General features: G+C 40.4%; 1 protein-coding gene across 3 annotated transcripts in view; it reads left to right on the top strand.

Moving 5' to 3' along the window:
* Positions 1-16716, top strand: part of ATOSA (atos homolog A) — a 51486-nt gene that overhangs the window by 15278 nt on the left and 19492 nt on the right. For 2 of the 3 annotated variants that reach the window (XM_075714489.1, XM_075714488.1), the window contains exon 2: positions 8427-8514. The exons of the other annotated variant lie outside the window; for it this stretch is intronic. In XM_075714489.1, coding sequence (XP_075570604.1) covers positions 8463-8514 — 52 coding nt within the window. In that variant the 5' untranslated portion in view covers positions 8427-8462. The remainder of the gene's footprint in view (positions 1-8426; positions 8515-16716) is intronic. 3 annotated transcript variants of the gene reach the window in all.

Here is a 16716-nt window from a genome sequence, read left to right as displayed (position 1 = left end):
GTTTTTCAGTTGTTCTGGGGAAATAATAATAATAATGAAAAAGGCAGCTCAGCTGTGTTAGTAGGTGCCTTATGTAGGTAGCAAATGTGCTTAACAGATCTTACCCAGTGTGACTGTATTTATCTTGGGCTTAGGTATGCCATCAGTGTTCGCATAGCTTCTTGGAGTTGAACCCAGTCTCTGGAGTTGACGTGGTTTGGTAGTCAGAAAGCTGCCCTGGATGTAATTCACCAAACCTTCATGTGTGCAGTTGAATATCTGTGATAGAGACTTTTCCTGAACATGCTGAAAGAAAAATTCCAGGCAATTCTAGACAGTTTAGTTGCATCGTTCTCATTGGAACCAGAAGTAATGAAGCTAACTGGGTTCTTGTTTTGATACAGTATCATGTGGGTCTCTAAACCACTGCATTGTATCAGACCTATCCTAAGCACGTGTGGTTGTATCTACCAAATCTCTCATCTTCATAGACTCTGAGAAGGCATCTTAGCCGGTGCTGTCTCTGCACCAGGTCTTGCCACACTGACATTGCTAGTGCATGTAACAGGCTGCTGGTCTGCGTGTCATCTGAGTGAAAGACTAGCCTGGAAAATACTGTCTTGTTATTTGGATGTGTGGATTTAGTCCTGCTCTGCAACTCTCTTTCCATATTCCTATATAAATACTTTTCAAATTTTGCTTCCACTTTATAAGTTTGGGGGATCTGAGTTTTACTGGCTATGCCTGTGAACAGAATGCTCTTAGCATCTCTGATGCAGTATTTCCTTGTTAAATGACTGAAACAAGGACTTCCTGCTGAAGGCCTCTTACTTCCTTCTAATAATACTGATTTTTTTTTTCTTTTTTGGGTGAAGTAGTTTTAGGAACAGTAAAAGAAACAGTCATGTTGTTCCCTTTTTGTCATTGTATAGCCTCCCACTTCCTTCTGAGAGCATGATGAGTGAGGAGCAACAAGACCAGCCTGCTCTCCTAGGACTAGATTCAGAAAGAGTCAGTATTTTGCTTTAGGTCATAGAGATTTGAATTAAGATAGTGAAGTCAAGATGAGGTAAAAGATTTTTAACTCCAAAATTCTAAGCTCAGAAATGTGAGAACTAAGTTTTTGTTCTCTTAATGTCTACAGATAGTAGATGAATATATTTCAGATTCTCTTAAAGGTAGAAGGCAGTATTTCTTTGCTGGTATCATATAGTTGAGTCTATGCTGTTCACACTCTGAAATAAGGTTGCAAAGCTGTTTTCTTCTGCAATATTGAGAAGAGGGGGTATAGAAGATTGAGGGATTCTGTTCCACTCGGAATTACAACATATAGTGGAGTATGCTTAAATGGGAGGGATATAGCTTATCTTGCAGTTCAGCCACATCATCTACTGTCTGATGAAATTCTTTTCAAATTGATGTCTCTAACAATAAAGCTGCTGCTTCCAGACAATGCTGTCTGCGTAAATGTATGCCTTTTCCTTGGTGAGAAAGGAGAATATTGACCAAGTTTAAGTAATGGTGGTCATCCTACCTGAAAGATAACTGAGCCCTCAGATGAATTTCCACATTAATTAGGAGCTTTACAAAAGGGGCGAAGGTGGGGAGTTAGATTCTGCAAACTTAAATAGCAAGCACCAGTACTAACAAGCAAGACTGTTGTTAAATAGTTAATAACAGATGGCTGAACTTCTGATGGAAATGATCAGACAGAACAAGAGAAGTTCTCTGGATCCTGACCCAGAGACTCCTCACTGCTGCCATGGCAACTAATGCTTTTTTTACTCTCCAGTTTTAGCAAAGTTTATGGAACTGAAGATGACTTGTTGGTTTTACGACTTCAAAATAAATTTTAAAAGGCAAAGCAGACCAGCTGGAGGAGGAGAAAACGTAAACTAAGAGAGTGTGGGTATAAATTCCTAGAGGCCTTGAGTGTTTTAGTTCCTATAAGATCTTTCTAAAAGATGTCTGAAGGACTGTATACTTCAAAATGCCTGGCAGTTAAAGCATTAGTTTAAATAAGAAGGTTTATAGTCTGAGTGGACCTGTCTGAATCCCTTTCATTTAACTTAACATGAAAATTACCTACTGCAACTAGAATAGCATTGCAAGGGGGAAAGAGAGGAGGAGGTAGGAAACTCTGTGTATTTGGCCCGGGCATGGTACAGAGGAGCAAGAAAGAACCTGTAGCTCGTGGGGTGGATGTGGCCTTTCATCTGACCTGCGCTTGCAGCCAGGCGTTTGTCCTCCTCGGAGGGAGTAGGGGAATGTCACTGTAGGACAGTGGAGGTCTGTAGCGGGGGCCATGGAGAGGGTTGAAGCCGTTTGCCTCTGGACAGGGTAGGACCTTCTCTGCCCCTTTGCTCCAGTTGTTAAAGACTGGGAGAGTATCCTGGAGGAATACCGCTACAGCCCTACTTCGTCCGTGCTCTTTTTGCTAAGGTGCTTGCCTTTGGCTGCTGCGAGCAGAATGCTAGATGGATGCTGAGTGCTCTCTTTCTTATTTTTATAGCAAAGTTACTCTATAATTCCTGTCCCTACTATAGTTAAATTCAAAATAGGAGGTTCGATACCTCTTTTTAGTTGGACACATGAAGGAGTGTCGGTATAGACTAAACTTCATGGCACTGAAACTACTAGAGGGAAGTGCTTCTGAGGCAGGTTTTGATCTGGTCCCCTGGGAAAGCTGTGAACAAGACCTGTGTATATTACTGAATGCAGGTCACTTCTCATAAAGCATAAACAACCCGTTGTAAGACTGTTTTATCAGTGCTGTTAAGAACACATAGTTTCTTCAGCTCTTGCTGTTTTTGTGAGGTACATCTATGCCTGTGGGTCTTACACTACAGCAGTGGCTTCTTTACAGAATGAAGTCCTTCATGTAGGTGTGTACCAAGCCACTATATTCTCAAACTGTATTTCCAGAGTGTATCATATTGCTGTGTTTGATTGTCTAGATGGATCAAGGAATTCTTCAGCCTCCAGGTGTGTAACTCAGTCATAATATTACTTTTGAAGAGAAGGGAAGCAAATTCCTGGAGTTCTTACCCGATGATTATTATTTGTTATGTGTGATACAAATTAAGAGGCACATTCAGGTGTCACATTTTGCTGGGTATTAATACAGGCATAGAACAAAAGACCATCCTCACCTCGGACCTTATGCAAGTATCAAACATGAAATCAATGACTTCCAATGGAGGGCTGTCAGGAAACAAAAGGATAATACGGATGAGACAGCCTGTATGTTGGGAGCACAGTTTATAACAAGCCTTCACTGCTGTAACAGAGAAGCTGGAAAAGCAGAGTCATTTTGCATCAAGTGTGTTCTTCCTGACTACAGGATGACACAGGGAGCAGGAAATACAAGTGACTAAAGTAATCGCAGGCTAATTGGAAGCTTACTGCAATAGTGAGTGGGAGACAACAGGCATGGTGGTAAGCTATGGAAGATCTTGGAAGTTAAAAAAAATAAAGTCATTTGCTGGTTATGAAAGATGATGTTTTGAGAGGCAAAAAAGACAACAGGAAAATACGGTTTCCTGTTAGACACCAACCAGACGTACCTTCCTTACAAGCCTGGATGCTGGTGAGTCATGATCCTTTCTATGTCTTTTTCACACTCCTTTTCAGTGATGAATTCCATGAGAAATCCTATGGGCACCACTGGCACTTCCCTGAGCAGGCAGATGAGGCACTGCCATCTGCTAGCTGAACCCCGGGTGGTATTCACGTGGGCTGTGCCTGGCCCAGAGGTCCCCACTGGCAGGGAGTGTTTCCAGCTTCATCACAGCTTGGACTGTGAAGAATTTATCTCTGAAGAAAATCTTAGGATTTCAGACCATGTTTTTCCATAGCCAAGGGTAAAACCAACTCGCACTGAAAGCAGTTCTCTAAATGCTATTTCCTAGGGGTCCGACCCAGCAATAAGGGTGTAGTGAACCCAATTTGCACGTTTTTCTGAGGATAAAGAGGGCAGGTTGCTTGTTGTCTGGATTCCCATGCCAGATTCTGGCAGTAATTCAGATGGTAAGAATAAAATGTTCTGTGCTAAAAATCTCTCAGATATGTTTTTTATTAGTTCTTGAAGATAAGTGATTGCAAAATCCGGCTGTTTACAGTAATTGCCAATGTAGTCATATGTAAATTCAAAAGCTTTTTGACTATATTTTTCTACACTTCTTTGTTATCTCTTAAAAAAAGATCCTTCTCCTCCAACAAAAAGATGAGTTGTTCTGAAAATTTTCTTTATTGATTTCTAACAGAAAATGTCTGCATAATCTTTCTGGTAACTGAAAGGGTTGACAAAACAAGTACGTCTATCAGGCACTTGGATTCTGTAATGTTTGTGGGGCTTTTTTTGTCTGCTCAACTTGAGTATGCACAATAATTTATTAAATCTATTAAACCTGACAACTGGGCAAATCCTTGATGTTGCCTGAACTGTGCTAGTAGCTGATGTGTAGCAGATAGTGACTTTTTGGCATTTCTAAGCTGAAGGCAGCTTGGAGCACTTTTCCCTAAAGGAAAGTCATTTTGACATCTTCTGATTTAAGTTTCATTGAATATTTACTTTGGACATTAATACCTTTTCTGCTGGTCCCAAATTCAACATTTTTTTTCCCCTGCTGTGTACTGAGGAACTAAAGTTGGGTTTTATTTGTTTATCTGTCTTTGCTTATGTCAGTTGTTTTTGCACAGAATACAAAAGAGGCTGTGGAGGGCCTTGAGCTTTGACTGGATAGAAACTGTTGTTCATACGCTGCTCAGGTACACTATTTTTAGGGTAGTGTTTTGTTTTTCCTAATAATTTATTGCTCTGTATCTTGACTCACAGCTCACCTAATTTTAGAGCACGCAAACGTAGAGGTTAGATCCTTTACTATTCTATAAACTGTTAGTTTCTCTTGAGGAGCAGGATGCTGCTGCTGCTGGTGAGATTGGTTTGGAAGTGGTCATGGAGGGGTGAGCCCTGTCCCTTTGGTTCTCTGGAAAGTATGTTCTAAGAATACGCAATACAGGGTGTTACGAAACACACGTGCAACCAATAAACTTGGAGCGGAGGCCAGGGATGATGGGTGACTCGAGGTCAGTGCTGTGCAGGGAGACTTTTGCCTGCTGGCCCTCACCGTGCCTGTCTTTGCTCCATGCCAGCAACAGCACAGTCATCCATGAACTCACTTTTTCCCTTGAGAAGGGAGAATTGTTTTGAACAGCACTATTATTCTTGCTCGAGTAGTGTTAATTTTGGCACTTTGGACGAGTGTCTTGCATCTAGGATTGTAATAAACTTGTTCCGTGAGGTGCCCAGTGGCTGGGTGTTTCTGGTAGCCTTCAAAGCTGCAATGCAAGCCTGGCAGGATGGTTGAATGAAGGGGAGAGGGAAAGCAGACACTTAAATTTTGTAAGAAAACAAGTCTGCTATTTGAAATTTCAGTGTTCAAGTGGGCCCAGTTTTTAAAAAGGTGCTTTCCAAGATGTGTGTATGTGTGGAGGGAAAACCTAAGAAGGTCTGAATGCTCCAGAGTTTCATTAGTCTGATTGGGTTTTTTAACTCTTAAAGTAAATCTGAACTGTAACAAGATAAATGTCACTCAGCTAGATTCTGGTGATTCTTCAAATTGTGTGAAAACAAAGAGGAACAAAACCTGCATCCATCAAGCTCTTCAGTACTTGCACAGGTGAAATAGGTCTAGACATGCAAAATGACTATTCTGATGGTTTGCATTGAACTAAAAGTTCATTACTGCCCAGGCAGTTGCAGATTTTTAAATCCTGGCCCATGAGGTCTTTTCAGCCTCGTGGAAAACTGCACAGACTGTCATCTTCTCTGGAATTTAAAAATAAAGCAGATTAACTTTGACCTATCTGGATCCTTGGGTTAACTGAAACAGGGATGTCAGCTGGCCTGGTAACAGTGCTGGCATTCTCATGGCTTTCTTTTCATTCATAACATTGTAGTTTTTATAAGCTCCTCTAAGACAACAGAATATTTGAAATTGAGTGTTGTGTGCCCTTGAGGGAGAGAGGTTGCTTTTTGGGTGGGTGCAAGGGCTTATCGCTGTGCTGGTGAGCTGCTGATAGCACCTCTTTTGCACTCTTGCCAAATTTGTAATGCTAGTAACGAAACCAAAACTTCCTGAAAATGTGACGCATCTAGATGATGATCAAAATTCTTGTCCCTGAAGAAATGACATACTAATCATGCATGTGGGAGGCCTCAGTTGTGGGGTTTTTTGTAGTCTTTTAGTAGAGTAGACTACTTCCACCAAAATGTGGACTAGATTATAAATGTTTTTTTTTTTCCCCCAAAACATCTAGACCTCTGCCCACCCCCATCCCACAGCCTTCTCTGGCTTACTGTTGTTTTGGGGTTTTTTGTTACCACAGTAAAACTGAGAAATTGCAGTATCTATTAAAAATAGATACTGATAGGTAGCTTTGAGGAGATTTTCAACATACAAAGAGGTTCCTCAGTAGTCTTTACAAACAGTCATCTTGTATCTTTTTGTACTTTGAAAAAAGATACTTTTCAAGAGGTTAAAAGCAGGGAGGAATTACCAGGGGTGTCTGATTTGTGCAAGTTTAAATTAGCTTATTAAAGTCAGTAGTTCCTGACTTCAGAGTCTGAAGATCATGGCTATCAAAACCCATTGATTGGGCTTGTTGGCACCTGACTGTAGTGTGAAGATGAGAATGTTTGGCTACTGGTTGTTGAAAGTTTTCAGACTGTGTAGAAGGCCGAGTGCGTTAGTACTTGGAAAACTTCTCTTGCTTTGACAACAATACTGTGTTGAAGGCTGAGCGCCTAGTGAAGGGTTTCCATAATGTGCGATCCTGTAAGTCAACATGATACCTGTTTTTCAGGGGGTTTTCGTGACTCCAGTGGCTGTGGCATCTCTGCTGATTCTACCCAAAAATGAGTCAGTGCTTTCACATTGCACTTCTCAAATTCACTCTGGTTTATTTTCAAGAGGTCTGACTATGGTCTGAAACAAATGGCACATTTTTCTTGCAATGATCTTAGGGAAGAATACCAGTTTGTGCCTGGTGATTATAAACCAAAGTGGAACCTGTGCTCACAAAGAGTGTAGCTGGCCTTCCCCAGCAGGAGTTTTGTGTGCTCCCATTACAGTTTTGTTCAGGCCCTTAATGACTCTTCCAAATGATTGACTCAAAATCTTTTTGAGAGCTGAAGGCTACTTTGCATTCCTCCTCATAAAAGAAGTGTTATTTTATCAGTATTAATAGGAAAATAAGCACAAGAACACTTGAAAGTATATTGTCAAAGTTTCTAAGCACAATAATTATTTAAGGTGATGAGATAAAGCATGAAATACCCCAAAGAGATTAATTTTTAGTGTTAGTGGGGAAATTTTGAAAACCAGCATTTTTTGGCAAGTGTAACCCTTCATCACTGTGAATGCTGTTCCCAAACATACTTGCGTATATTGTGAAGATGATAAGCTACAGAGGAATAAACTGAGTAACACTTTAGCAAAAATGCGGTCGGCACAAGATGCAAACATGCCGTGTTTTAAGTAGAGGGCTGCTCTCTCTGGCAGCTCTGGTAAGCATTGAAATACCTACTGTAGGATTTTTAAACAGTCCCATGTTGTTTTCCAGTAACATCTGAGAGTGATTTATTATCACAAATTACTGCTTTCCATCTTTAAACCCATCTCTGTATAAAATATTGCAGAAGTCTGTAAATAGTTGAATCTTTGTCAAGCTGGATTGTTAAACAAATTAAAGAGGAAACTTATGTCTGTTGTCCTGAATTGTATTGTGTTTAAGGCCTCAAATAAAATTTCTGGCATGCTTTTTTATATATGTATTATAAAAATGCTATCACAGCTGGAATTTAATGCATGTTTAATGGGAGGGATGTCTTGGCTTTCAAATGGAGTTAGACCTCCCAGTACTCAACTGCTGCAACTGTCGTATGGATGATATGCCTTCAGAAAGAGATGAGCCTTAGCCAAATACATGTGCTTTTTCATTGTTAATTCGTGTTGGGCTTCCTTTGAAAAGAAAGCAACAGCTATGGAGCCACTGCAGTATGATATTTACAGCTAACATAATATTGAGGAAGTCAATAAAAGCCTTCAGTCTGTATGTCTTCAGCCGTGTAGTTGCTGCTAAGCTGGATCTTGAATTAGTGAGTAACAATAGTGAAGATGGTCATCAGCCGTCATCATCCTTATCTCCAAATACAGTTCCCTTGGCTGGGGAAGCCTTGATGAAAGATGAAACAGTCATCATCATCAACATCAGTGAAGGAAGCATGAAAAAAAAAAAAAAAGATTGAATATATATCTAGAAATCTCATATTGGAAAAATCTGTGTTTTAATATAAAAGCACTTAATTGTTTTTCCAGAAAACACCTTAGGAAGAAATTGTCGTATATTTTGTAAGCTTAAGTGCGCTCTGTTTTCTGTTCTAGGGTGACACACGGCTCCTTCAGCTCCCCAAACCAAGCATGTTGGATGCGGTTTCACATTATGATGGCAGTGACTGTGAAGCTAGCCTAGGTCTGATCTCCACATTGCCCTTGCTTCCTCCTGTGAACTAGGGTGGGATTTAAAACAGGAGCATTTCAGTAATTTGTTTTCAGTATAATTATGGAAAATTTATCAGCATATTTATGAGGATGGTAAATCACAGTATTGATGGTGAGAGTGAAGGCTAGATATAAACCCTTTATTTCCTTCCAATTACAGCTGTCTATTCTATACTTAGTGCCACATACTTATTCTAAAAGAGGTGTTTTCTCCTAATTGTCTTCTTTTATGAACTAACAGAAATACCTGAAAAAATAGTTTTGAGTTGCAGAATTAGAAATCCTATTGCTTTGGCAGGTTTTTTAAGTGGTTTGTGGTTGTTTGTTTTTTGTTCAGGTAGGTTTATCAAATCACGCAGTTTGTTCTAACATAATCTAATTTAGGCAGCGCATCAGCTAATCAAGGGAAAAATGTAAAAAGCTAGAGAAGAATGAATGGAAGACTCAGAAATTACTTAGTCTGCTCCTGACAGGCATGTTTGTTTCATTACATTATCAGAGTTTTTTGTGTAGTCACATTTAACAAAATCAAAATCTAGGAAACCATAAGATAAAGGAAAACACAAATTTATGTGTGCTTAAGTAAGGGCATTAGCTGAGACAAGTCCTCTTTGCTTTCAGTACCTGTCCGGTTATAGCATGTCGGTACAAGTAGCATCTTTTGTAACCTGTTCTGTAGACTGGTAAGTTTAGGGATCAGCAAAAAGCGTATGTTCTGTTCCTTCAATTGGCTCGTGTTTAAAATGCTAAACATTGCAGCACTGAAAATCTTGCAGCTTTACACTGACATTTCAGCACTTACTTACCCATGTCAGGATACAGTGGAACAACTGTATTTTAGAATATACAAGTTCTCTTGCAACTTTTGGTGAACTGAGGTTTGAAACGGACCTCAAACTTCACATTTTCAGGTCTTGCTTTCCTTCTACTAAATACAGACAATGAAATCGTAATGATTGACCTACTTCACAGTTTGTGATTTCCTTGTGGAGCAAGGAACAGTTCAGCTTACATAATTTTTTCTTAAATATTCTTTCTCTCTGTCCAGTTAAGAGAAAATAAAACCAGTTTCCCTGATCAAAATGCACATATTGGATCTAGAATTTGGTTTAATGCCAAAAAAATCAAAAGAAGCAGGTTAAACTGTTGTTGCTTAGGTAAAAATAGAAAGCTACAGTTGGAAGAAGAGAAGTGACTCAGTAAGCAGTATGGTGATGGCAAAATAGGATGTCAGCCAAAACGCAGGAAGCAAGATGGGAACACCCAGATCAGTTTAACAGTCTGCATTTTACACTCTGAGTGGTAGTTTCTGAGATTGCTGCAGGAAATTTAAGCTTTAAATGAATTTAACTGGATTTTATTTCTGTACTCATTAAGCTGTTTGAAACTAGAGGAGTTTTAGTTAAATGTGAATTGTATGGGTGTGGTAGGTTTTTTTTTTTTTTCCCCCTAGCCCAATTTTAAGACCAGTCTCTTTTTGGTAACTTTATTTACGGTAAAGCTGCCTCGAGATTAGCTCTGGATTCTGTGAGAGGCATCCAGCAGAAGCATGTGGTAGATCGGCAGTGATACTTGCGTACCAGGGGAGTTGCTGCAGTGCTGCAGTCTGGTTTGGAGCTGATGGCACTGATTGGTACTGATTGATTTTTATTGCTCTGGAGCTCCAGAGTAACCTCATCAGCTGCCATGTAGCAATGTCTTGATTTTTAACACCCGCCCCCCCCACCTCTTACTTATAAAATGGTGTGCTTTGTTTCATTTTTCTAATTATAAACTGGCATAACAACACAAAAGCAGGTGAATTTCTTCCTATTCTCCTACACAGAACTAAGTAGATCCAGCAGTTTTTTATAGCTTATTTTCTTTGAATAGCAGGTGAACAAATATTCATGAATACATGAATCCTAATGTAAAATTCCTATGCTGCCATTTCCTGCCTACAGCTGAACTGCTTTGATAAACCAGGTAGTGGTTTAGTTTGGTACCCTGGAAAATGTAAGGAGACAGCAAGAGTAAGATGAGCTACGGTGCTGCTCTCCTCATGTTTTCACAATGGCTGTCCCCTTGAGCCCAAAGAAGCCAAGACAGGAGTCAACGGGGGGGTGGGGAATCTGTATAGGAGTATTCCTAAGATAAGGTGAGTAACCAGTTCGTTGCATTTGCTTAAATTTAAGTAAACTTAACTAACAGCTTGTACTTGAAGCAAGTAGGCCACCTCATGACTTTAACTCTTGATAGCTTAAATTATACTTAAACTCTTAGTGTTGCAAGGCTTTTGAAGTGTGTGACTTCAGATATAATTACGGTTTTGTAATATGCAGACACAACATGACTGCTCATTCAGAGAATCATGAATTTGGGGGGTTCAAGGGCAACTTTCTTTTGAAGTGAAGCACAATGTGGAATTAGTTAACCGAAGCATCCGTAGGTGTTTCTAATTCCAGAAGAGAAGCTGTTAGTCAAATGTTTACATTGTGTTTCATTTCCTTTACAGTAGTTTCTTGAATCCCTGCCTTACTCTTAAAATATGGAACTACCTTTAACCTACTTCTTGGAATAGAGAGATAATAAAACTTATTCAGAATTGACTGTTTTGGGGGAAGGGCCAGAGAGATTTTGCTGTAATTTTTTACATGCAGAGCGATGCCTTTGCTAGGAGGTGACAGGTTCTGAATGCTGACACTGCAGCTGCTTTTTCTCCAGCATACCTGACTGTCCTGACATGGGACTCTCAGTCTCCTTACGGACTGCCTGTACTAAAAGTACAAAACATGAGATTCACGGACTTCAGCAATATTTTTAGTCTTTCAAAAAAATTGTAGCACATGAAGCAAGCAGAGAGCAGAGGTGGGCAACCATGCCATGGTGCCTGCTGGACAGCTGGGGTAGGGCAGGAGCAGGACTTGCATCGGCTGGGAATCTGAATGGCCCACACCTTGCACTCCATATTTTGTTTAGTGTTTTGCTTACTGGGTTTCAACCTTCTAAGAAGTGAAATAGAAATCTGATTACTTTAAATTGGTGGCCTTCAAAATCCAATATGGATACCTAAGGATTTTCCAGGGAAGGTCTGGACTGTATTTATAGAGCATGTTTAAAAGCAATTATTAGTTGTTTCATGGACTTTCTTAGAAAGTAGCCCTCCAAATTAGTGGAGGTCAGGACTAATGAATAATGAACAAATTTGTCTTTCTTTGAAGAAAGGCACTTTACCAAAATGAGCTCTCCTGCTGAGGAGGACAAGCTTAGTAGATATTTGTGGTGTCCAGTGCAGTATGAAAGGTGCTAGGACAATACAGTAAGCATGGACTAAGAGAGATTACAGTTTTAGCACTGCCTGGTTGTGATAGGGGGAGGGCACAGGGCAGGAGCTCTGCTGGGGCTGTTCCCTGCCTCGCTGTCCCTGGGCAGGACAGGGCAGCGGCTTGCAGATGTATTGTCTGGTGGCCCCTGGAGCGCAACAGGTTACATGATACAGAATGTCTTGTGTTTCCTGTCTAAGCCTAGAAAATAGATTAAATGCTCTTATAATACACATATTTCAGGAAAACATTTTCTGTAATTGCTACAGAAAATACTGCAGTAGGAAAGGGAAGGGAGTTGGTCCACCCAAGGGTGACCTAGTTGGGAAAGGAGTCAGCTGGGCACAACTGGATTAACTGAAGTTTTGGGAGAGTCCTTGGGTTACAGTTAAGTGGATTTGTGACTCGCTGGTACCACGTACTTAACTTCCATAGATGTTTTAGGATGTGAGCCAATTTAACTTTGGGGGGGGTGGGGTGGGGTGGGTTCTTATTTATTCCAATGCTCTAGTGATTGTGCACGTGTGTGTAGTGGATGGGGGAAGACAAGGACTTGAAGACTCTCTTCATGACATCTCTGGTTAAATGGACTTTCTGTTTGTCCAGAAGATGTGGAAAGTCAGTCTTTGTTGAGGTGGGTATGTGCAGGAGACAAAGGAAGACAAAATGTTGTGACTCCAGGTTTCGGTTCCCCAGTATTGTATGTTTTGGTTTATGTGTAGTAGCTTCAGCCTAAATTTATATTTTTCTCTTTTTCCCTCCTAGAGTATTCTGACACCTACTGCTATCTCTTGTGACTACCTGGTCAATAGATTTTAGTGTCAATGTATTGATTAAAGGGCTGTAGCGCCTTGTTACTTTAATTCCTACGTGCTTGTGACAACTAACTGGATTTTTTGCTATTTTAAGGGGAATAAAACCCAGACACTGCTGGGATGCATATTTTATGCTATATACTTGCATGTTCCATTGCTAGAGATGAAGCAGAATAATAATCGTATTTGTATAGTCAGATTATAGGAGTGAGGTTATTTTATGCACAATATATGTGTGTCTTAAACAGGGCTGATTCATACACAAAAGCAAACAGTTACAGCACACACAGAGTAAGACTTTTTTTAACTGAACACAGAGTTTGCTGTTTCTATAAATGTCTTTCCGCCCTTGTCCTCAATTACATCAACTTGCATCATCTGTGTCTGTTGTATAGGAACAATTACCAGGCTTCTCAATATTTATAGGGTTTTTTCCTTTATGAAAACTCTTAGAAATTGCTAAATGATATGGAAATCTAGTAGAGCTAAAAAAAGTCAATATGCCATAGGAACTTCATAGGAAAACATATTTCTCAATATCCATTGCTATTTGTGCTTTAATTCTTTTTTTTTTTTTTAAAGTCCAGATCAAATACCTGGTTTGTTGCATTGCTGACATAATTTTAAAGAGTTGGCCCTGTCTTTATAATATAGTAGCATTTCCTAATTCAATACTTGCTGTTTATCATCCGTTAACAAGATGCAGTTTTTATTTTGAAGCAACATCGTGGTTTTGTAACTACAGCCAATACAAATATATCTCTCTAGCTAGTTGGGTCTCCTCTTCCATCCTTAAGGCAAGAAACTGGTTGCTTCTGAAATAACAGAATCATGGAATGCTTTGGGTTGGAAGGGACCTTTAGAGGTCATCTAGCCCAACCCCCCTGCAGTCAGCAGGGACAGCTTTAACCAGATCAGGTTGCTCAGAGCCCCATCCAACCTGACCTGCAATGTTTCTAGGGATGGGGCCTCCACTGCCTCTCTGGGCAACCTGTTCCAGTGCTTCACCACCCTCATTGTAAAAAATTTCCCTATATCCAGTCTAAATCTATCTTCCTTTAGTTTAAAACCATTACTCCTTGTCCTGTCACAACAGGCCTTGCTAAAAGATTGTCCCCATCTTTCCTGTAGGCCCCCTTTTAAACTGGAAGGCCGCAATAAGGTCTCCCTGCAGCCTTCTCTTCTCCAGGCTGAACAACCCCAACTCTCTCAGCCTGTCCTTGTAGGAGAGGTGCTCCAGCCCTCGGATCATTTTGGTGGCCCTCCTCTGGACCTGCTCCAACAGGTCCATGTCCTTCTTGTGCTGAGGGCTCCAGAGCTGGATAGGTCTGATACAGGAACAGAAGCAGTGTTTGCAAATTGAACTTAAAAATAAGTTTTATTTGTTTACATAAAGTAATACTGTGTATGTATTCTGAATCTTGAGTAATGAGTATTTCAGATTTATTTACTTTGCTTTATTTACTAGATCTCGCTTATTTACTAGATTCACTGGATCATGCATTTGGACATGCTTAAACTGTCTACGGTTTTTGTCAATTTGTGATGTATATCTGTGAAGACACTGAGCATTTTAAGTATACAACGTAAGCTTTGGTATCTGACTTTTTTTAATGCAAAAAGGGGGTGGGCTTTTTACCTGAATCTAACCAGCTCAGCAGAAACACTCAGGCCATAGGATTTATCTATTAATTTGTGTCAAGTCCAAAAGCTTTTGATCAAATATGGGTTCTTTCTAAAAAAGAGAGCCAAATACTAGAAGGTGTACTGCTTCACATGGTAAGCTGCTAATATTAATTAAAGGGCACGTCTATTTTAATATTACTTGCCATTTAAAATTCTCCAGTGTAAATTTTCAGGTATCACGTCTTACTGTGCACATTTCTGTTATAGTAAGAAGGTGTTTGAGATAGGATCTGTCTGCATAAGCATGTGCAGATCTTGATCAAGCTGTTTAATTTTTTCTTTAAAACCATAGATGTTTTTACATATTTTAACTAAACAGAATTCCTCTTACACATTTTCTTAAGGATGAGTTCCCCTTCTGTTTTGTCTGTGAAGCATGAGGCAATTCTTCTTTAAATTAATATCACTCCTGCTGAATACTTTCTAGATTTTTTGAACTTCCATGTCAGAGTAGGAAATATACTCCAGTAGTGATCCTTCCTGCTGTGGCTTTCTTAATCTTGCCATGGTCTTTGGACATACAAAGATGAGCATGATGCTTGTGTTAGCAGCAAGATAATGCTGCAATTTTTTTTTTTTTTTTTTGCCAGCTATAATACCCAAATCCTTTTCAGAGTCTTTCCAAATCCCATTTCCCTGTCCCTAAGTATGCCTTGCCTATTGTTCACCAGACTTTCAGCTGGAAGAAAAAAAAAAAAATTGCAGGTGCCTAATTTTGTAGGTGACTCATATTACTACCTATGTGTCTTGTCCTCTCTGTTATTTACCATTCCTTTAATCTTTCATGCACCCTTTATTAGTCATTTTCTGCCATCCATCAGATGAATGACCATTTTAACTCATGCCAGATGATTTAATGTATTGTTCACGTGCCATATGGGGTCCTCCAGGGTAATTCATCTATCCTCTGGCTTTTCTTCTGCCTGAGGGCAGGCTGTGGCCAGATGAATTGTCTTGGCAGCACCCTGCTCTTCTGTGGCCCGTGGTCCCTTCCTGGTTGGGGTGCTCCCCAGGGTGGGTGGCAGGCAGCCGGCATGGGCAGCTGTTTCGGAAGAGCCCCTTCCCTGCTCCCCACCCCCCTGGAGGATGGAGCCGCAGGACTTGTGCTGGTTGTGGTAGTTCAGCACCTGGCACCTTTTTATAGATGTGTGCATGCAGATGTGGCATGTACGGCGCAGGTCAGGAGTGCCATAAAGACTGGCTGTGCGTGCCATGGACGGATGTGGGTGCGTGGCAGGAAGAGGGTCCTGGTTATAGCCCATCCCTGCCACCCAAAGCAGCTGTGTAAGTGCATTCCTTTAAAAAGGGGGGAAAAAAGAGTCAGTAAAGATGAGGACGCCTGTGAATTCCCTGGCAGTGGGCTGACTTCTCTTATTTACCTTATGTAGATCCCTCAAAATAGGCTGTAAGCCCTGGGGTCCGTGGAGTACAAGCCTGGGCTAGGCAAATATGTACATGCAAAAGCTAGTTTTACACACTTTACAATTTGCACATACAGGTAATTGCACATTTAATTGGAGCTTTTGTTTCATGTATGCCTTCTTGTATGGATCTCTGAAGTCTGTCTTGCCATGTTTGCCAAATGCTCTGCTATTAGCGAATGAAGACAAAAAAAGACTTCTGAATTCTTTTTTTTCCAAGTGGAAAGGTATTTTATGCATGGTAATCAAAACATGAATAGAAGCTAAGTCTGCCCCTGTGGCAGTTTTGTTTTGGTGGATGACATAGGACATTTAAGCTAAAATTGTGAAGATGTCATGTGCTTTTGTTCCCCTAAAGCATAAAAGTAAAGAACCGCTGGCAGCTTTGCTTCCACCTGCTTTTCTTTGCTGCTCTTAAAACAGACTTTGAAGTGAATGTATTTTAGCTTTCTTGGAAAAGAGATTTTTCTGTAACCTCTTCAGCAACTGAATCATTTTGAAACTTAAGCTTTTCCAAGCAGAGAGGGGAATGACACAATCTGGTTGTACTTGGATCTGTTTGAACGATGTGTGACATCCTCGTGATGAGGGAGGAGGAGGAGGAGGAGGAGAAGGATGCTCTACAAAACACCATAAAATCAGGGGACTGGTGCACCCTACCTCTGCAGGAGTCGAGTGTGCCAGGGTAATTCATGAAGAGCAATGCCAGCTGCTGCTTTGTCTATGGAGACTTGTTGAGTTTTAATTCTTTGCACAAGTTTAGACTGACCATGGTACAAACCAATGGATACTCTGTATGTTCCTTGGGAACCTTTCCTATGTGTTAATAGTAACTAAAAATGGACCTCTCAAATAAGTCTTGCTCTCAGCAGGAGGCACTTGCAATGAAAATCTTGAAGGACATTGTGTCCCACTTTTTCTAATACAAGTAAATCTTTCTATTTTTTCT

The sequence above is a fragment of the Pelecanus crispus genome, chromosome 7 (genome assembly GCF_030463565.1).
Source record: "Pelecanus crispus isolate bPelCri1 chromosome 7, bPelCri1.pri, whole genome shotgun sequence".
Taxonomy (NCBI): Eukaryota; Metazoa; Chordata; class Aves; order Pelecaniformes; family Pelecanidae; genus Pelecanus; species Pelecanus crispus.
Note: the sequence above shows the minus strand (reverse complement) of the source record. Positions and strands in the feature narration are given on the sequence as shown.